Source organism: Dermacentor silvarum, chromosome 5, assembly GCF_013339745.2.
Source record: "Dermacentor silvarum isolate Dsil-2018 chromosome 5, BIME_Dsil_1.4, whole genome shotgun sequence".
In the NCBI taxonomy this organism is placed as follows: domain Eukaryota; kingdom Metazoa; phylum Arthropoda; class Arachnida; order Ixodida; family Ixodidae; genus Dermacentor; species Dermacentor silvarum.
Window position 1 is genome coordinate 22,742,944 of NC_051158.1, and position 22,547 is coordinate 22,765,490.

At 50.4% G+C, this 22,547-nt stretch overlaps 1 protein-coding gene across 7 annotated transcripts in view; it reads left to right on the forward strand.

Moving 5' to 3' along the window:
• LOC119453068 (uncharacterized) overlaps window positions 1–22,547 on the forward strand; it is a 114,994-nt gene that overhangs the window by 13,607 nt on the left and 78,840 nt on the right. For 3 of the 7 annotated variants that reach the window (XM_049667509.1, XM_049667519.1, XM_049667516.1), the window contains exons 2-4: window positions 12,484–12,659; window positions 18,270–18,377; window positions 20,376–20,514. The exons of 2 other annotated variants lie outside the window; for them this stretch is intronic. In XM_049667509.1, the coding sequence (XP_049523466.1) occupies window positions 12,484–12,659; window positions 18,270–18,377; window positions 20,376–20,514 (423 nt within the window). Of the gene's footprint in view, window positions 1–10,934; window positions 11,333–12,483; window positions 12,660–18,269; window positions 18,378–20,375; window positions 20,515–22,547 lie in introns of those variants that run through there. 2 more of the 7 variants (XM_049667523.1, XM_049667524.1) reach the window with 2 other exon arrangements.

The window sequence follows — 22,547 nt, forward strand, 5'->3', positions numbered from 1 at the left end:
CTCGAGACGAACAAGGAGCGGCCGGAAACGTGATCGATTATTATTGGCGCAGAGTCGTGGAGCGCGAGTTTATGCGGGCATATGGCGACTGCGCAACTGAGGTCATACTTAGAGGTAGTACGCGTTAGGTAGAGTAGTACCACGGGCCGCTGGATTAAAAAAAAAATTATCCAGCGGCCGTGGTAGTACATCCACACTAGTGGGTAAAACTACCGTATAGACTCGTGTAAGGGCCGCACTTAGTTTTTTTCTCAATTTTGACGAGGTGCGGCCCTTGCACAGGACCGAACCTTTTGGTCGAAAGGGTGCACACACGCCAGGGTGTGCACGACTTGTGCACACCCTGGCTCTAGCCATCTAGTAGCGGCACGGGAAAGTAGGCAGCGAGACGCGCGCGCGCGCCATCGGAGCACCGAACAAGATTGCGTGTTAGAAAAAAAAATTTTCGCAAGTTGTGGCCTACCAAGTTGGTGGTGTGGCCCTTACATGAGTCGATAAGGTATATATATATATATATATATATATATATATATATATCATTCAGCCTATATTTTATGTCCACTGCAGGACGAAGGCCTCTCCCTGCGATCTCCAATTACCCCTGTCTTGCGCTAGCGTATTCCAATTTGTGCCTGCAAGTAAAAAAAAAAACCAAAAAAAACAAACAAACAATGCGCAGATGCTTACAAAACAAACGCCCAAGCGCAGCTCTGAAGCATTTATGTAAAGAGCACAGGGGCAGACTTTCTCATTTCTTAAATTCACAATTAGCTTGTATGCGCGGTTCTAATAATGATTGAAAGCGGAAAATAACACCAGTTATTTTTACGTTTATCAAAATTTCTGAGGATCGGGTCATGTCGCGGTAACCGGAAGAATACTCCACTCAAACCGAAATAAATCGGTGCCAGGGGAACTCTGAACCGGTAACCAAAAACGATGATAACCCGATCTTCAAAAGCGAATCAAGATAAATCATTTGTCTGGTGTTGCGCACTAACCGCAACTGAAAACAAGTCGTTCTGTCGGGTATGAGTGCCTTGTTAAAATTACTATACTGCGTTTTTCAATCATAAATCTACGCGCAGAGCGAAACATTAAGAACCAGTAGATACATCCTTACATTTAGATGGCTTGTTCAGGTCTCTTGATGTCCGCACAGCATGCCTCTCGTTGACGGCAGCCGAGGACCTCTCAAAAAGCTTAAGCTCATCGTCTGACTTCAGTAGCCATGGGAGTAGCCGTCTTCGTGATGATGTAACCTTTGGAGGTACTTTTCGATCACCTTCTGTCGGTCAGGAGGCTCGCTCATCGTTGCATTCCGCGCTTTCACAAGCCGCGGAATTCACACCGACCATGCCGCCAAACAGACAGAAAAAAAAAGAAAATGGTTATACGTCATCGAGGCCCCCCTGCACGGATTTGTTGTGAAAACAGTCGCAGCCGTCTGGCTATGTCACCGAACAGCAAAGCCAGGAAGGTGGAACGAAAGCGGCTCCAATGGTTGTCGCAACGCGTGTAGCACAAGTGGCATACGCCTACGAGAGGGTAGATATACCATGTACAACATGGTATATGCAGTGGGTTGACCACAAGGCTTTCGCCTAGCACACTTTAGAATTTCCAAAGTGTCTTCGGTAATTTTATCGCGATATCAATTATATGGACACTTCAAGCAGATTTCTGCCGTCGCCGTGAGGTTCCGTATAAAGTCCAAGGCCGATAAAATCGTCGCCGCGCGCCGTATGTGCGAGTGAAAGCGCGCGTGGGACGCGCGCTATCACTCGCACATACGGCAGCGCAGCCGGGCAGGCAGCGCGGGAGGGAGCGGGGCTTCTACTCTGCCAACAAATGCGTTCATGTACTTAGCGCTTTGCGCTTGGTTCTTTATTATATGTTTGCGCCGGTACGGGCTGCCGGTGCTGTCGCGCGCGCCGTGTCTTGCAAGCGATCTCCACACGGCTCTGACCTTTGTATGCGCTGTGCATTCGGCCGCTCAGTTTCCGTTGAAGCGATAGACCACACGAACCTTCGCTCGCTGCGACGGCTGCGCTTGTTGCCAGCGTTTTCACAGTGGTCGTCTGCGGTCATCGAGTGTGATCTACTCATGTGTACTTGTGTGCGCTGACACCACGCTTGTTATTTCAGTTAGTAAGTGAATGTGTCGAAGTTTATGCAGCCAATCTCCACACGGCTCTGACCTTTGTATGCGCTGTGCATTCGGCCGCTCAGTTTCCGTTGAAGCGATAGACCGCACGAACCTTCGCTCGCTGCGGGGGCTGCGCTTGTTGCCAGCGTTTTCACAGTGGTCGTCTGCGGTCATCGAGTGTGATCTATTCATGTGTGCTTGTGCGCGCTGACACCACGCTTGTTATTCCAGTTAGTAAGTGAATGTGTCCAAGTTTATGCAGCCTATAAAACCACTATCCCTACTCCGAATAGCTCTCTACTAATTTGCTATCGCAATAGGTGGATAGCAAAATCTCGGTTGTCGCAAGGGATTGTGGGGTACGGCGTATTCTGCTACAACTTCCGGTTCGAGACCACGACGCCGTCTATGCCGCCATCACTTCATGCCCATGCTTCACGCGCTTTGTTTTTTATATACTGCGGAACTTTGGTGAAAAACCACAATGCAAGCACCGCTGGGCAGTTCCAAAACGTAGGTGTGAGCTAGCGCTTCTTCGTACTTATGTTGGCGCCCTTAAGCCCAAACCGCATGAGAGTGATTTTGTGCGCGACGGCGACGAGCGACGGCTTCGAGCGACGAAACGGGCCGTCGCGCGAACAGATCGCTCGTTCTTGTCGCTCGATCGCTCGGTTCTGGAAATCTAGAATTCGTCGCTCGGAAGTGCTATGAGCGACTAGCCAATAGTGCGAAGTCGGAACTCGATATACATCAGTCAAGTTGACAATGTTGACAATGGCAATGATGTTTATTTGCATCAGTACATAACGCATCAGTACATGACGCGAGGGGCATGCAGAAAAAGCTGCCACATGGACAGCTTTACGAAGCCGCAGGCCCCCGCATTGGCGTTTGCGCGACGTTAGTACACACAGAAGCAGTACATCATTGTTTGCAAATGCCATTTGCACAAAATTAACCATCGCAAACCATGCAGAGCAAATGAAGAACAAAAAAAAATTGTGTCCTAACAACAGGGCATAATAAAAGAAAAAGAAAAAAGCATCTCCAACCAATAAGGACAAATGAGCAATGGTAGGCATAACGGTATCGCAACTGTTCGAAAAAACACAAGGGCGAGAAAAATATAATCAAAAACACAAGCCGTAACATTAACATTTCTCATACAGACTAAACAAACGAAAGTAGCAAGAATATATGCAATGGGACTAGTTAGTTCCGATAAAAAAAAATGCGAAAGCCAGGGAAAAAATCTAGTGCAGGCAGAAATAACTATACAGAGCTTTCAAAGAGGTATTTTCCAATCCACTGGTTTGGTTGTGAAATTTATTCAGTAGCCTTGGCAGATTGTTACGAAGAGTTTGTTGTCCGTATGTCGTTCTAACAGTTTCCACTTTCCAAAACTCTCTCGTCCTTGTCGTATATGCTGTAATGTTGATTTTTAGATCCGCTAGTGTTCTTAGAAAGCTGACTCCATTTTTTATTTCTTGTTTGTATGCTCTACAGAGTCGATAATCGTACATATTGGCAATTGGCATTATATTATATCTTATGAAAAAATCACGTGTATGAACATATTTTGGAACGTTTTCTACGACTCGTAAGAATTTTTTTTTTGCAGTACATGAAGTTTTTCCAAATTTCCCTGTGTGGTAGTAGCCCAAACTAAGTGACAGTAGTTTAGACTAGAAAGAAACAGTGTGTTGAAAATCAGCATCATTATTTTTGTTGGCAGTATATGACGGTTACGGTAAACAAGCCCGATTGCTTGAGATAATTTTGTCGCCAAGGAATTTACATGCATATCCCATGATAAGTTTTCTTGGAAAATAACGCCTAAAGTTTTAAAGCATGGAACAATATCGATAGGCGTTAAATTTAGCAATATAGGCGTTTTAATTATTACGTTTTTATTTTTGCTCCGGAAAACTATTGCTTTTGTTTTGTTTGTGTTTATTTTAAGACTATTTTTACATGTCCATTCATGTAATCTTTGAAGGATTAAGTTTGCTTCCTCAACTAATTCATCCGCCGACTTTCTTATCAGAAATATGCTAGTATCATCGGCGTAAATTATATAGTTTGCCTTGATACTGATACTAATGATATCATTAATATATAAATTAAATAGGAATTTCAGTTAGTAAGTACTACCAATTGTCGCACGGATCAAGCAAACGACTAGATTTTGATACGTGTAAGGATAATGACGTAGTGCAAGACCTTGTGCTACTCTTCACACTAAAACACATCAACTTAAATTAATAAAGCACGCGTAACACCAGTTTCGGCGAGTATTTGCTGCCTTCATACCGGCAACACCGGGGAGACGTCGCTCAAAGTCGTCGCTCGTCTCGTCGCTCGCATGCGGTACGACTTGTGGGCGACGAGTGAACGCGACAGCCATCTCCATCGCGTCGCTTGTCGTGTTTGTGTCATATAACGTTTATCAAGCGCAAACGTTTGTCGAGCGCATATAAACGTTCGTTAACTTAGTAGTTTTTAATAAGTGGTAAGTCGACCTAATAAGTGGCTGTTGGTAACGCTTATTCCCATAACAAACGGTGCAGTCGATCGCTTCGTCCGCTGTTTTGTCTGCAGCGGTGCCCAGCGCGCACGCACCATGTCGTCGGCTGCTGTGCCTTCGCAATCTCCCGTTTTTTGTCAAGAGACGCATGTCGTGTATAACTGCAGAGAGAAAGCACTGATTTAAGTATCTCAAAAGTGCACGAATTATTTTGACGTTACCTCTCCTCCCTCTTTCGTGCAGCCTCAGTTGCCTTTTCGTTGTACCGGAATGAAGACTGCACATAATCAATGTGCTGAGGATCCTTGCTGGGTGCACCTGCGTGTATTTAACTGATTGTTAAAAAGGGGGCTATTTGTACTAGAACGTTAGTAGACGAAGTTATTCGCCAAAGACGAAGTTATTCGTGACGAAATGATCTTCACATATTCTGGCTCCTACGTTCGGTACCCACAGCTCGCCGTTCACGGTCGCTTGTTTGACGGCAACTGCCCGTTTACGTTTGTGCGCTTCATTCCATGGAAAACGAAACATTTTTTTCCCCTTTCACGGAAGAGTTCGCGCACCCTAATGCCGAGCAGCCAACCGTAATCACGTTGCTGAAGCGTGTTTTCTTCGCGAACAGCCCGAAATCGCACTGTAGAAACTGCTGACAAGGCTGAACGAAGCAACAGAAGCGCTAACCCGCGAACCGGAAGTCGCTAGCTGACGACATCGTCATTTTGCTATCCGACGCTACACTGTACCGACGATTCGCCTTTCGGGAGAAACTGCGACATTTTTTTTTTTTTTTCGTTCTGTTGCGGCGGCGAGGCGACGACGCTCCGGGTTTTGCGAGCGCATGCTCCGCCCGTACAAGCGTCGCCTGGCAACGGAGGCGCGTCTCTTCCTTCTTTCGCCCTTCTTTCTGCGCACGCCTCGTTTTTCTTTCCGTGGAGGAAGGAAAATGTTTCTTTTGCGCTTTCTTCGGAGCAGCTGCTACGCGCGCGGAGAAATGTAACCTCTGTGCTCTCTCGGGGATGACACACGGTCGCACTTTCGAGGGTCATGTACCGCGACCGTTCGCGTTTATCGCCAGCTTCGCCGCCCGCGACATCCCCCGACCCGCGTTTATGGCTCGTGAGCCATGCTCGCCCGTAACAGCGCGCTTGTGGAAGCCGGCCCCTCTAGGGAGCCTCCATATACCGTGTAAAACGTAAAGTACCTATAAGGAAAAGTACCGCCATCCTTTTGATCAACGTCGCTTCTCTCTCTTCTGTATCTCCGATTGGACGATGATAGCGCGCGCTTTCACTTTTTTATACTTTGTTTTTAGGAGCGACGCTCCGCTCTCACGATGTCCGTTGTCGCCGTCGTCGTCGTAGCTCCCCGTCGCGCACGCAGCGCGCATACCGAAGCTCCGAAACCCCTCTCCGAGCAAGCGCACGACGTCATGCGCAGAACCGTTCGCAGAGCGCACGCAGCGCGCATACCGACCGCGCGCAGGTGTTGCGCCGGCACCGCGCCGCTACAGTATGGAGGAGCGCGAACGTAAGCGCAAACGTCGTGACTCTAAACTTCGAGAACGAGACGCGGCAGCCCAACGGCAACGCCGCGAAGCTAACCCCGACCTACGAGCACGAGAAGCAGCAGCACGCCGGCAACGGCAGCAAGACCCCGAAGCGAAAGCTCGAGCAGCAGCCGCTCGGCGCCGACGGCAGCAAGACCCCGAAGTCAAGGCAAGACGCGCTGCGGCACAACGGCTACGCCGGCAGAACCCAGAGGTTCGAGCTCGCGAAGCAGAAGCGCGACGACGACGACGTGAAGGCGACCCAGAACTGCGAGCCCGTGAAGCAGCGGCACAGCGAGAGCTACGCCACGCAGACCCAGAACGGCGAGCCCGTGAAGCAGCGGCACATCGTGAACGGCGCGACTCTGACGCTGCGGTACGGGATCGAGAAACGGCGGCACGTCGAGAGCGACGCGATGCGGACCCACAAGCGCGAGCACAAGAGGCAGCAGCACGACGACAGCAACGCCAGGCAAACCCAGAAGTTCGAGTCAGGGAGCGCGAAGCTCAACGGCGACGCCGTGAACGAGCCGACGCCGAAAGGAAGGCGCGCGAAGCCGCTGCCAAGCGTGAGCGGCGGGCGGATGCGGCGCGCTTCAAGCGCGACTTTCTAGGCAAGTCGTCGGGCCACAGTTGCAGAGTGTGCGACCGACTGTGGTTTGACTACAACCTCAGTAAGATAGGCAACATTCGTAACGAAGTCTCGAAAGCGAGAGCCATTCGCGTGCTAGAAGAAACGTTCATAATCGTCCAAGGAGCTTCGCTCCATTACGGTGGCTAAAAGTAGGAGGTGTGAGCAACGCGGACGTCGGAGAGCGCGGCGAGTGATTCATGATGCCGAGTGGTGGCGCGCGCGTCGACGCTTAGATTTCTGTACAGGGTGTCCCAACTATCATGCAACAAGATTTTAGAAATATGCAAATGCCCCGTAGCTGGACAGAACCAAGGCAATGTTGTTTGCCGTCGCTTCTCGATACTCAGATTATTTTTTTGCATTCCGCTAATTACATACTGTCTTAATTAATCAACTTCTCAAATATAATTAGATGAAAAGTGTCATGGAGAAAATTGTAGAGCAACTACAACTAAAAACTACCGATACAGCTTTCTGTTGCTCAATACGTGCTGCATAAAAGTTTTTCCGAGCGTGAACGAAGCCCGCGAATGCACGCAAAATTGGCGCGCGACTGGCCGCTCGAGGCACTTTGCGTGTATTCGCTGGCTTCTGTCACCCACGGAAAAACACTTCCATGTACGCGATGCCGCCGCCGTTACTCTCACCTCCCCCTTCTAGCCACCGTAGCTCCATCATCAGCATTCACTTCGTGGATCGGCTGCTAACCTTTTTTTTTTTTTTGTTTTTTTTTTTTTTTTTTAGGGGGCGAAGCTCCTTAGGGTGTGGGTCGTTCCCTCCTCTGTAGTAGTAGTAGTAGTAGTAGTATGTAGCCACCTCTAGTTTATGAATTGCTCAATAGATGACGTTGTGTGTATATGTCCTTGGAAATAATATCACTAATAATAAGAAAAGGCGCTCGCTCTTGGCGCGCTTTCTCTTTCGCTCGAAGTCGCCGGATGGAAGACAAGGCGGCGGAGCGACGAGCGCGCAAGGCGGCGGCAGCGCGCGCTCGCAGACAGAATCCGGCCGTGCGAGAACGAGAGGCCGAAGCGTGTCGTCAGGCTGCTCGGCGACGCCGGGAAAACTCCGCAGTGCTAGAACGGGAGGCCGAAGCGGCACGGCAGCGTCGCGAAGATCCAGCCGTTCGAGAACGGGAGGCCGAAGCGGCACGGCTGCGGCGTGAAGAGGATCTGCAGAACGTCAGGGAACGAACGGGAAGCGGCGAGAAAGCGCGCGTATCGGCAGGCAGACGCCGATGCAGCGAGAGCTCGTGAGGTGTCTGCAAAACGCATCAGGCGAGCTCAACCCGAAGGTGCCGACGCGCGGTTTAAGCGAGACTTTCTAGACGTTACGTTCGGACAGAGCTGCAGTGTGTGCTCACTCTTTATATGATGCACTGGGCGAATTTCACGGAAGAGTTTCACGGTTTACCGATGATTCCCTCCGGAGCTTCGCCCCACTCATCATCATTCACCCCGTGGATATGCTGTGATTTTAAACATTTCTTTAACTCACATGAAGCGTGCGCCGTCCGTCCGCAACAGCTCGAGCGCAGGTGCGCCCTCTCCCCCACTCCTCCTCTCCCGCATCACGCTTGCAGCACATGTGCAGCGCGCGAAGCGTCGTAGTTGAGTCGCGCTCCGGCGCTGCAAGCACCGTAGCAACAGCAGGTGCTGGCGTGATAGCGCGCCCTCTCTCCACCCCCTCTCCCTCTAACGCGCGCGCTAGGAATATAAAGCGGGTTGGCGCGGGCTCCTCCACTCAACTCCTGCGCTCTCTTGCGTTCGTAGGCGGTCGCAGTTGATAAGCGATGGAAGCAAGACCTTCAACTAGTACCTCGACGCAATCCAACATCAGCGCCGAAGCACCAGTTCAAGACATCGTACCATCGTCTTCGTCAACGGCGGCAGAAGACAAGGCGGCGAGGCGGCGCGCTGCCGACGCCGAACGCAAGCGTCGTAAGCGTGCTGCCGACGCCGAACTTCGTGAACGAGAAACCGCGGCCAGGCGTCAACGTCGACAAGCGGATCCCGAGCAGCGTGCACGAGAAGCCGCGGGCAGGCGTCAGCGTCGGGCCGCGGACCCTTCGAGTCGAGAACGACACGCCGCTGCGACACGCCAGCGTCGGGCCGCGGACCCCGGCGTACGGGAACGAGAGGCGGCGGCGAGGAAGCGTCGTCGTCTGGAGGCCGTCGGGCAACGTCAACGGGACTTTAGGGGTGCCGACAACTTTACGTTACCTACTTACGATTCTCTCTTCTCTCTCAACCCAGACCGCCACCACCACAATGCATTTACATGTGTCCCTCGCGCGGTGGCATGCGACGGCGTTTTTTTTTTTTTTTTTTTTTTTTTCGTTCTGTTGCGGAGGCGAGGCGACGACGCATCGGGTTTTGCGAGCGCATGCTCCGCCCATGCAAGCGTCGCCTGGCAACGGAGGCGCGTCTCTTCCTTCTTTCTGCGCACGCCTCGTCTTTCTTTCTATGGAGGAAGGAAAATGATGGGAAAATGTTTCTTCCGCGCTTCTTTACGCGGCCGCACCAGCTGGAGCAGCTGCTACGCGCGCGGAGAAATGTAGCCTCCGTGCTCTCTCGGGTATGACAGACAGTCGCACCAAAGTTGGTTCTTTATTCTATGGTCGCACTTTCGAGGGTCATGTACCGCGATCGTCTGCGTTTATCGCCAGCTTCGCCGCCTGCGACATCCCCCGACCCGTGTTTATGGCTCGTGAGCCACGCTGGCCCGTAACAGCGCGTTTGTGGAAGCCGGCACCACTAGGGAGCCTCCATGTACCGTGTAACGCGGTACATGGTGCCGTATTCTGAAACGTTCGCCTCGGCGAAATTTCTTTTTAGGGGCGAAGCTCCTTAAGCCGTGGGTCTGTCTGTACATCCTCTGTATGTAGCTACCTCTCGTTTAGTTCATGGAGTGTTCACTAGATGGCGGTACTTGTACATCCGGCGCTCGGAGTCGCCGGATGAACAAGGCTGCAGAGCGGCGAGCGCGCAATGCGGCGGCAGCGCACTTGCACATCATATTTGGCAGCGCGCGCTCGCAGACAGAATCCCGGCGTCGTACGCCAGGGGGAGCGTTGTAATAAAATCCGTTCGCTGTTGGCGCGCGCTCGGAGTCGCCGGATGGACAAGGCTGCAGAGCGGCGAGCGCGCAAGGCGGCGGCAGCGCGCGCTCGCAGACAGAATCCCGATGTGCGAGCCCGCGAGGCAGAAGCGCTCCGTGAAGCTGCGCGACGCCGCCGCCAAGATCCTGCCGTACGTGAAAGAGAGGCCGCAGCGGCACGGCTGCGGCGTGAACAGGATCTGCAGAACGTCAGAGAACGGGAAGCGGCGAGAAAGCGCGCGTATCGGCAGGCAGACCCCGATGCAGTGAGAGCTCGTGAGGCGTCTGCAAAACGCATCAGGCGAGCTCAGCCCGAAGGTGCCGACGCGCGGTTTAAGCGAGACTTTCTGGACGTTTCGTTCGGCCATAGTTGTGGTGTGTGCGACAGATTGATGATGTAGTGGGCGAACTTTCACTGAAGAGTCACGGTTTTACCGATGATTTCCCCTCAGGAGCTTCGCCCCACTCATCATCATTCACCCCGTGGATATGCTGTGATTTTTTAGGGGCGAAGCTCCTTATGGCGTGGCCCGAGCGTCCCGTCGTAGGTAACCGCCTCCGGAGTAGCGGAGAGTGAGTGGAGAGGTAAGAGCGCGCTCTGGCGTGTGAGGGGGCTCGCATCGCGGGAGCTCGGCGGAGCTCCCGCGTGTGTGGAGAGAAGTGTAGGAGGGTAGGTGCAGTGCTTCGCCGCTCCTTCTCTCGCCGTTCGCTCTCTCTCCTCCCTGCGCCCCACTCTCCCGTTCGCTCGCTCGCACGTAATATATAAATGGAGTGAACCGCCAGCGTCCGCGTAGCGAACGCGTGTTTGAACTGGCCGTAGAGGGCCGGTACTTGTACTATATAACGAATGCATATACGCTGAAAAATGCAAGATGGTACGATACTAGAGGGCGTTACTTGTAGTATGTAAAAATAAAAGGTTAGTTTTATGAAAACAGGAATGACGTCACACGTACGGAAGGAGAGAGACGATCGCGTGTTCTTCGGCGGCGCCGTACGCTGCAGCGGGTGCTCTATAATACAATAAACGCGCCGTTTTGGCGCGCGCGCGTTCAGAGGGTCTGCGGAAGATGGACAAGGCTGCTGAGCGGCGTGCGCGCAGGGCGGCGGCGGCTCGCGCTCGAAGAAGGGACCCCGACGTGCGGGCGCGCGAGGCAGAAGCGCGCCGCGAAGCTGCGCGGCGGCGCCGACAAGATCCCGGTGTACGAGAACGAGAGGCCGAAGCGGCGCGGCAGCGGCGCCAGGCCGCACGAGAAGATGATCTCCAAGCCGTCCGGCAACGAGAAGCGACGAGAAAGCGTGCCTATCGACGGGCGAACGAGGAGGTCAGAGTTCGAGAGGCGGCTGCAAAACGTGCCAAGAAAGAACACGAAGGTGCCGACGCCCGGTTCAAGAGAGACTTTCTGGACGGGGATTATACTCTCTCAGCAGTCATGTGATGGCGTCGGCAAACGCGGTGCACGTTCCAGCATGTGTAAACGGCTGCGTAAGACCACTGTGGCCTCTCCCCCTTACTAGAGAGTACTGCACGTTTCTAACGCGTTTGTGCTAGCGTCCCCTTAAGAGGGAGATGGTGCAATTATAATGAAGGGCGCTGTATAAAATAGGAATGACGCCACATATGGCGCGTGTCATTGGTGGAAGTCAATCGTTCGACTTAGTGCGGCGAGACTGGGCGAATTACACGTAAGATTCACGGTTTACCGATGATTCCCTCCGGAGCTTCGCCCACTCATCATCATTCACCCCGTGTGTATGCGGTGTTTATTATTATTTTTTTTTTGCTTTCAGGCGTGCGCCGATTGGCTGTTTTAGCAAAATTGGATGAGCTGATTGGGTGGTTGAGCCCGACGTCATTCAATTTTGCTCAACCAGCCAGTCAGCGCGCACGCTGATTTCGCCTAGGCGAACGTTTCAGAATACGGCCCCATGGAGGCTCCCTAGGCCCCTCGTAGCTCTCTCTGCATAGGCACAGAAAGTTGTCCCCGAGAGGTGGGCGGCAAAACCACCGCCGCCCACCGTGGTCAGAACCCTGGTATATATATAATATATATGTTTTATAACGGCCTCTACGCATTGGCGCATATTTCTCCGTCATAAAATTAACATGCCTTGTGACATTAAATTACACAAATATCGAAGGCCATGCTTTTGCGTGCTGTCAGCACCCGAAGTGACTATTATGCCGCGTGTATATGGCAGCAGCAACGTCTTTTCGGCATTAGCAATAGCATGGCCTTCATAAAGCATAGCATAGCTTCTATGGCATGGGAAGTCGGCTTTAGTGACTCCAAGGGAGCCATCGCTGGAATGGTAAAGAACAAGTCGCACACACCAATGTGTACGCTGTGACTGGAGGGGGTTTTATTCCTTCTTGTTTAGTTGTCTCGTTGTTGAAACCTGTTGTCCTAGGGGTTACATTTATGTATCTTTTCCTTTCTGCATGCAACTTGTGCTGCTCCTGAAATGTGTATATAAATGAGAAAAAACACATTGCTTAGTGACGGTTCCTTCTTATCTGACAGTGGGAGAAGCCCCGCCGGCAGCTGATGGAGTCAAGGCACAGACAGTTCGGGTGCACAGGACAGAAAGGAGATGGCCACTTGTCACGTGTCGGCATCATTCAACATCGGCAGCTGAAACTCTTGGGGTGGCAACGGCCGACTTCAGCGCTGTGTTCCCGGACATCGACTTCACACAGGTACGCCGATCCTTGCTCCCACATTCAAACGACGTCGTGCCACCATATGCGGAGTATCATCATCAGCCTATATTTATGACCACTGCAGGACGAAGGCCTCTCCCTGCGATCTCCAATTACCCCTGTCTTGCGCTGGTCGATTCCAACTAGCGCCTGCAAATTTTCTAACTGCATCACCCCACCTAGTTTTCTGTCTTCCTCGATTGTGCTTCCCTTCACATGGTATCCGTTCTGTAACTCTAATGGTCCACCGGTTATTCATCCTACGCATTACATGACCTGCCCAGCTCCATTTTAAGCGAAGCTTTATAGGCTCACAAGTGTCGGCGGTGGTGGTGGTGTCTCGCTGAAAAGTGGGCTACAGAAATTGGCTACGGAAAAGAAGCTACAGAAATTGCGCAGCCATAAAAGTCACCGTTTATTTTACAGAGTGGTTGTTCTTTATCTGCGATTCTTCTTACGGAATAACTACGGTACTCTATATACAGCAACTAAAGCTTCTGAATCTTGAAGTTACATCGAATCACATATTGTCACGACCTCGCAGGAGACGTGGAAGCCGGCGTACAGCACGTATACAAGCACTTTATATGAGCAGCAAACGCAACGTCGTTGTCGTCTCTGTTTTTCTACCCGCGCGCTACTTCAGCGTCGTTTCCATGGCCGGGCACATACCCGCGGCGACGATATAGCATGTGGCATTTGCCCCTCCTTTGAAAGAAGCATCGTCCCGATGCACCAAGCGCCCAAGAAAGTGCAGTGATGGTGCAAAAGTGAGGTCATGATGAAAAATATGGCTTCATACGAAGCACGTGCACAACCTCGGGCAGATGCTGCCGGCGTTTGGAGCAGTAAGGACTGTCGGGCACAACTTCATAATTCACGTCACTGATGCGGCGTAGAACTGTGTACGGCCCGAAGTATCTTCGCAGGAGCTTCTCAGATAGCCCCCGCCGACGAATAGGAGTCCAAACCCGCACCTGGTCGCCGACGTTGTACGTGACGGGTCTGTGTCGAAGATTGTAGCGTCTGGCATCGTAGTTCTGTTGCTCTTGGATGCGCAAACGTGCAAGCTGCCTTGCTTCCTCGGCGCGTTGCGTAAACTCCTCGACACCAGTCTCGTGATCACCACACTCGTGTGGCAGCATCGCATCCAACAGTGTTGTTACTTCCCGGCCATAGACGAGGCTGAAAGGTGTCACGCGTGTTGTCTCCTGGCGAGCCGTGTTGTACGCAAATGTAACATATGGTAAAATCTCGTCCCAGTTCTTGTGGTCGACGTCGATGTACATACTCATCATATCTGCCAGAGTCTTATTCAAACGTTCTGTCAGCCCATTGGTTTGGGGGTGATAAGCGGTTGTCTTTCGGTGAGTTGTACCACTTAATCGCAACACGGTATCCAGAAGCGCGGCCGTGAAAGCAGAACCTCTGTCGGTAATGACCACTGCGGGAGCGCCATGCCTTAGGACGACGGCTTCGATGAAAAATCGTGCTGCTTCGGCTGCTGTTCCCCGCGGGAGAGCACCTGTTTCGGCGTATCGGGTAAGATAATCTGTGACGACGATTATCCATCTATTGCCGACAGAAGACACTGGAAATGGACCTAAAAGGTCCATGCCAACTTGTGCGAACGGCGCCTTTGGTATCTGAACAGAATGCAGCAGTCCAGCAGGCTTGACCGGTGGGGTTTTGCGGCGCTGGCAATCCAGGCGTGTCTGGACATAACGTTTCACGACCGGCGCAAGTCTCGGCCAGTAATACTTTAGCCTAATTCTGGATAATGTGCAGGAGTAGCCCAAGTGACCAGCGGTCGGCTCGTTGTGACAGGCGTGTAGGACTTCGTTCCGTAGAGATGCGGGAACGACAAGTAGGTAGCTGCTGCCACTGGGTGAAAAGTTCTTTTCGTAGAGAACGTCGTGACGCAAGCAAAATGAAGGCAACGCTCTGGCGAATAACCTCGGCACGCAGCTTCTTTTTCCCTCTAAGTAATCAATAAGAGGAACCAGTTCTGCGTCCTCGCGTTGCAGGCGTGAAACGGCGGTTGCAGGCGTGAAACGGGGACAGCGCCTACCATGCCTAGAAAAGCCGCGTCGTCATCGTTGTGCAATGCAGTCGCAACAGGCGACCGAGACAGGCAGTCGGCGTGGCGCTTCCCCAATTTGTAGACAACAGTGAAGTCGAACTCCTGGAGCCGAAGGCTCCAGCGTGCTAGCCGACCAGCTGGATCTTTTAAATTAGTCAGCCAGCAAAGTGCATGGTGATCACTGACGACGGTGAAACAGCGGCCGTACAGATATGGGCGAAATTTCAGGATGGCCCAGACTACCGCGAGGCACTCTTTTTCTGTAGTGGAGTAGTTAGTCTCCGTTCTGGATAGGGTCCTGCTGGCGTAAGCAAGCACTCTTTCGGTGCCGTCCTGCCGCTGAAGGAGCACTGCGCCAAGGCCGACATTGCTAGCATCGGTATGAAGAATCGTCGGGGCGTCTTCGTCAAAGTGTGCGAGCACAGGAGGCATCTGCAGCTGCTGCCGCAGCTCGTCAAATGCCCGTTGCTGCTCTTCGCCCCACACGAAGGGGACATCTTCGCGGGTGAGATGCGTTAATGGACACGCGATGCGCGAAAAGTCCGCAATAAACCGCCGGTAGTAGGCGCAAAGGCCCAGAAAACTGTCGCACGGCCTTTTTATCAGATGGCGTCGGGAAATTAGCGACGGCAGTGATTTATCAGGGTCAGGTCGAACACCTTCATGACTAACCACGTGACCGAGGAATTGAAGTTCTTCAAAACCGAAATGGCATTTTTTAGGTTTCAAAGTGAGGCCTGCTGAGCGTATTGCCTCAAAGACCGTCTTCAGTCTCCTTAAGTGTTCGTCGAACGTGGCGGAGAAAACAATCACGTCGTCGAGGTACACTAGGCAGGTTTGCCATTTGAGGCCTGAGAGTACCGTGTCCATGAGTCGTTGAAACGTTGCTGGCACAGAACACAAACCGAAGGGAAGTACCTGAAATTCATAGAGTCCATCGGGTGTCACAAAAGCGGTCTTTTCACGGTCTCTCTCATCAACTTCGATTTGCCAGTAGCCGCTTTTCAAGTCCATCGACGAAAAGTAACGTGCGTTGCGTAGCCGGTCCAGTGAATCATCGATACGCGGTAGCGGATAAACGTCTTTCTTTGTGATCTGGTTGAGTTTTCGATAGTCGACGCAGAAGCGCAGACTACCGTCCTTCTTTTTCACCAATACGACAGGCGATGCCCACGGACTCTTAGATGGCCGAATAACTCCGTCCTCAAGCATCGTCTTCACTTGTTTTTGGATTGCCTCCCGCTCTTTCGGTGCTACACGATAAGGATTCTGCCGGATGGGTCTTGCGTCGTCTTCGGTGATAATACGGTGCTTGGTGAGCGGCGTCTGGCTAACTCTTGACGTTGATGCGAAGCAGCTGTTAAACTCATTGATGAGCTCAAGAAGGCTGTTGCGTTCGATGGGCGATAAAGTTCGACTGACATCAACCACAGGTGCAGGCATAGGCGCGGTGGACGCCGCGTGCTGCACTGAGAGGCAGTCTTGTATTGGGGCAATTTCGTCGAAGTAAGCAACAGCAGTGCCTTTAACAATCTGTCGACGTTCCCTGCTAAAATTCGTCAGCAGGAGTTCAGCATGTCCGTCGAGTACATTAATTACGGCCCTGGCGACGGAAACGCCCTGACTCAGTACTAGTGCGTTGATGTGTTCAGCGACGCCAGGGCCGGTGTGCAAGTTATCGCAGATGACAGGCACGAGGGAACAACTTCGCGGCGGAAGCGTGACGTCGTCGTCGGCGATACGTAAACGCGGTCGCTGGTCATCCGCGGGGTCGACGTCTTCGGAGCTCGTAGCAAATGTCACCATGCGGTCGCGGACATTAATAACTGCACCGTACTCCCTCAAGAAATCCATTCCCAAAATAAGTTCTTTACAGCACTCAAAGAGAATGACGAGGGTGGCAACGAAGGCTGAACCGGCGATTATGATTCTGGCTGATTGTGGCTAATATTACACGTGCAGTTTTGTGCTTCCAGTATGGGACATACTATGCTGTGGTCGCAAGCGCAAGCGCCAAATTGTGGCCATTGATCGCAGAAATGCGTCACTCTGCGTGTGCGATGCTAAGTAGGTTCAGATCGATGAAGCCTTCCATTCAATAAATACGTCATAGTTTATGACATAAAAACGTGAGACAGCATGTTACATCGAATTACATGACGCATACCCACATATATTTTCTTTAAATGTTTCATGAATGCGAACAGTGAGATCAGTCTCCCTAGCCTGCTTGCTATGTGGGAAATTGAGTATGGCCCGCTTCCAAGCCTTGCCTAACTGACAGCCGAGGCATCTTGGGCAGCGCTCGCCAGGAAGGCGATATTCTTTCGGCAGCTTGTCTGAGCTATGCATACCTGCCAAGTCTCCCGGATTACCCGGGAGCCTCCCGGATTTGGACCATTTCTTCCGGTTGTACGGTTGACAGGAAAATGTCCCGGAAATTGCAGTTGTGTCCTGTTTCTATCCGCTTCCAGCGCTTTGTCAGGCCACATTGACAAAAAGATTCTAACCCAATCCAATCCAGTTGGAAGTTCATCGTGCAAACCATTGTTAAGAAAGTAGTAGGCAAACCCTATACATGCGCTATTTCGTTAATTAACCACAGAGCCAATGTTACTAGACTAGTCAAGTAACATTGCACAGAGCCGCTCCTTACTCTGACGGGGTTGTTGGGTGCCCTAGTGGCCCTAGTCTCTTTAAGCTAGCGAGCTAATTCCACATTCTGCAACTAGGCAACACTAGACTCTCCATCGTTCTCCTCGGCGTCAGTCGCTCTGGCATTGCATAGGCCATGGCTTTAAAAGCAAGGAGTGCTAGCGCAAAAAGTATCTTCAAGTATTTTTAATGTAGTGCTCAGCCGAAGTTACACAGGGTATTTTGTTGATACCAGAGAGCAATGCAGAGTGCGAGCGGCAGTTTACCATCGTGAAAAATACGAGGAACGCAGTGCCGCTCGTCTGTGTGTCGCTCGTCCAAGACGCTGGGAAACGTCATCGTTGCAAAATGTGAAAGAAATGGAATCAAATATTATCTGAAGAATTCTTGAACACCCGCTGGGGTTGCTTAGTGGCTTTGGCATTGCGTTGCGAAGCACAAGTTTGCGGGATTAAATCTTGGCCACGGCGGCCGCACTTCAATGGGGGGGAGGGGAATACAGAAACGCCCGTGTGCCGTCCGTTGGGTCCACGTTAAAGAACCCGTGCCCCTCATAATCACATGGTGGTTGTGGGACGTAAGACCTGAGAATTTTGAAATTTTTTTGAAGGCAGAATCGGCAACAACGAAATGCTTGCAAAAGTGAGACCTTGATGTTCATGTGGTCATTTGTCAATCTGTAAATAAGTGTCAGTACGTCGGGGGTCGGGGGGGGGGGGGGTTGTGTATTCGACTGAACTCCCCCCCGCCCCGATTGGTCGGAAGATCTCTCGGATTCAGTTTCTCCGAACTTAGCAGGTATGGCTATGTTAAGCTAGCATTTTACCCTTCTTCGCACGTGCTTTAAATGCATCCCGTTTCTTTGACAGGCTGTTGAGGCGGGATGCGACAAGCCACCATTTATCGAGGCGAGCGTGGTGAGTACCACCTGCCAGGTAGAACCGTGGCGAGGCCTCCAAGACAAGTGCGTCGGCGAGGTAAGCCTTGCTTGTGCCTGCTGGGATGAAACTCGTGAGACTTGCTCAGCCGAAGTTGCTTTGTTCTTTTTCTTTCTTTCTCGTTACCTGTTGCACACATAGCTTTTTGTTTGCTACAGCAAAACGTGGTTATGTTGGGGTAAGTCAAAGAAGGGCGTCTTACTCTGTACTCCTAAACGGGCAGGGATTCAGAATGATAAGGTACGACAAAGTGAAAAGGAAAAGCTAAGAGAAGACAGAAATCGGAGAAGGAATGGAAGATTTAATAATGGAGTTTTGATATATCATTCCTGACTTGTAATTATTAAGTACTAAATGAAGGCCAAAATGCTCTGAACATTATAAAAATATGGGCAAGCTTCAGAGCACCCTAAATAATTTACTATGTATTATTCATTTCTACGAACGGGTTTCAGCTTTGGTACATAGGATTCATTATGGCGTAGGGATATACTGGCTTGCTCAGTTTCTGCGACCGCAGCGACTGCTATGCATGAGTCCAGCCACAAGAAATGCATGCAGCATTCCTTTTTATTTTTTTTTAATGACCAACATCTTCATAGCTAGCCTTATTAATGTGAAAGCGTTAAGGGCCCCATGTCGCTGAAAATCCGGTGCCGTAGCCGGCGTTGGTGTCCCGTGAGCAAAAATTGCTTTATATAATCTATACGGCACTAAAGTTCTTCTATCGCTAAAGTTGCTCATGCCTTGTCTATACATTCTTTACAAAGTTATTCCTCGGAATTTTGAGAATGACATCCCACAAACGTCGTGAAACAAAACATCGACAGTGCATGCCTTTTATGTTAAATATTCTCAGACTGAAATATTAAAAGTGCAAAACAATAACAGAAGGTTGCCCAGCGTAAGAGGCCGCATTTCTACCAGAAAGCTGGCCTTTGTGCATAGCGTTCCCTGCCAGTGTTTCCCGGTAAACATTATGGTTACATAAGCTGCAGTTGCTGGGATGCGCGATAAGCAGTCGGGGATCTTTAAATGCTATCGCGTTCCACTATTAAAAGCGAAGCTTAAGCCTCCTCCAAATTTTTGTTACATGACGTCGGCAAACTTCGCTCTGCATCATGTCACGAAAATGTTCAAGACGCCAAGGCCGGCACTTTCAGGCCAACTTAAGTATCAGATGGAAATACTATCTTATGTTTCTCAGCTTGTCTACTTGCTAAGCACAATCCTTTTATTTGCAAAATGCATGTTGGAGAGTTTCTAAAGCTTCAAAAATATGTACAAGCAGTCATTTAACGGCTGCACTTCTGACCAATAATGGGGCCAAGTGCCAAGAGTTATAGCCTAGGTCTCTGAACTATGAACTGCTTCCTGATGGAAATATGCACTTGCCAGAAACTGTACTGCCTTGTTCATCAAGAAATGCCCCTAGCAGCACAAAGATATACCTTGCCACCATTGGGTGGAACTGCCAAAAACAAGTCACGTACGCAAACGTGTATGGTGTGACTAAAGGATGTTTCATACTTGAATCGTTTCTCCTTCATAGATGTCTGAAACATGAATCAGTGTATTTATTATGTTATTCTTAGCAGTGACATTGTCACGTTTATGTAGGTGTAATTACTGTCATTATGCACTGCCAAAAGTGAGAGTTAATTTGTCTGCATCCTGAAAGAAAAGCAACACTCGGATCACAACGATAGTGGCGAGCATGCAGTTGTCAGTCATCGAACGTAATCTCGTGGATCAAGTCTGTCCAGTATTATCATGCACATTTCGGAATGTAGTACACTATTCGTATTGCGTGCGTAATCTGATTAGACATGTCTCTTTCGTTATAGAATTGGCGACATTAACAAGTTTCGACTGCACTGTGGTGTGTCTCGCACAGAGCGATAGCTTCATAATGGTGATGAACTGTTAAACGTGGATGTAAGAAAAAAAATAGAACAATAAATGTGTTACAGTGTTATGAGTTACATGATGGCTGCCACAGCGAAGTCTCTGATCTCCCAACCCTTGAAATTTCAGTATGAGGCCGTGCTCCAGCATGCAGAACAGTCCTGCCAGACCGAACATCACATCACACTAGTCCAGTGCGCAAAGCCTCAAGTTTCATCTTGCAGCGTCGAAGTGCAGGCTGACGACCTATGGTGGCAGCATCATTGTGGTAAGTGCTCAACATGCGACTTTTATATATAAACAAATATTTGATAGTTGATGGTGCACTGGCTGCTCATTGTTATATCCGATATATTGTTGAAACCGGTATACAGTGGAACCCCGTTGATACGATTCTGCGTAATACGTTTTTCGGGATGATACGTTTTCTTTTCATTTCCCTGCCAATGCCCCATAAGATCAATGTATTTTCATGCGGTTGATACGATTGCGTTTTCACCTCTAATTGGATGATATGACTGCAAACTCATATTTCTGAAACTCGTAGCTTTATATTCAAGTGTACTAGATTAAATTACATTCCAATGACCTACGAACAATATGTTACGGCCCGGCGACGAATGTGCGCTGCGCACCGGTGGCGGCAAAACGGGCGTCACAAAAGCTACCGGGAAGCAGATGTCTCGTGCCGTGGGAGGGATCGGTCCTGGACCGATTTAAATTGCCGTGCGCCCCAGGAGCGAAGCAGACCAATGAGAGCTGCCCCCTTCAGTGATGTACGTGCGGGCACAGCCAGTCTGTTGGCACGCGCTCGCTAAAGGACCTCTAGACCAGCCGTGGCGTAAGAAACTGGTGTCATGCGGACCTGCCCGAGCGCTATTTTCACACTCGTAGTATCGTCTGCTCGCGTCAGCTTTTGCTCGCGCTTGTTTTAGTTGGCTTTTCGGGTGAGACCTTCGTGCGGTCACGTGGCTGAATGAAACTCCTGCCCTCATCCGCCAGGCGTATTGCTCGGTGTTCCTTTGTTTCGGAATTCTTGGCTTTGTTGTGCCGGTGACCTCTGTAGCTATGTCAGGGAACTCGTTATCTTTCAAAATAACTTGTTTACGGACTTTGAAAAAAAAAAAAAAAAAGTTCAGCGAAAACTGACGAGCTGTTTTAAAGTTGCTCAATAAAAGTGTGTTGACTGCTGTTCCTGTGATGTGATGCTGCTCCGCATAGCAGGTGTGTTATGCGGAGCAGTATCACTCAACGCCACAGGAAGCTTTGCTAGCGAGTTTGTCACGAAGTAAGCCTGTTTTCTTACGTTTTGGGGCTTGCCTTGGATGATATGATTTTTGGATGATGCGTTCTATTTTCTGGTTCCCGCAAAGATCGTATCAACGAGGTTCCACTGTACTTATATGTGGGTTCAACCGTATGTCAAGTTGTTAGTCATCTATGGTTGAAGCGTGAGCATTGAGCGGCAGTGCTTCCATGTTTTTCATTGTATGGCGTGTATTGGCTTCGGTGTTCAACACTACAGTGTTCTTCCGCACTTCATAAAAGCTGGTATAGATCCCCAGGGTGAGAAAGCTTAATGCCCTCTTTTACACTGAAAGGTCTCGTTAACTTGACCCTCGCAAATCTGGAATTTTTTATGTAATTAGCACTCGCCTTGTGGTCCCTGCGAGTGTATGCATTATTTAATGGCATCAAAAACCAATTTATTCGGAGGTATTTGGCCGCGCATCAGTTAATTCAGATGATTCCTAGAGAGTGCAGAGCACTACAGATGTATGATACAAAAGCAGCATAGGTGGCATTGGTGTCCAACCAAAACATAGCACTAAAGTCTGCATTGCCACGGTCATCGGTGAGAACCATATGGGAAGGACAAAAGCTCGAGAATGCTTTGCGGCTTTTTTATCGCATATATAGTGCAGTGCATGGCTTCTGTCTGTGGTCGCTATCGTTGCAACCACGTATTTATATAATCTGCTGCAGTTGTGGCGAGCAGTGGCTTTGTTCTGAGCCAGTAACCACATTTACAGGAATGCAACAGCAGCATGTGTCTTTCTTTAGCTCATCGTGGTAAATGCTGTGCGAGAGTATTTGCGCGTGGCGCATTCCTTTTTGTTCAAAACAAGTCAGAAGTTGCGGTGATTTGCGTTCTGCGGGTGTGTGGAGGAGAGCACACCGCTCCAGCAGTGTCTCTGCTTCAATGCGACATGCCAGAGTTTGCATACACCGTATGAGATAACTTGAATTACCTTCTTCTTGCAGCACTGTGGCCGCTTTTGCCATTTTAGCTGGCAACGA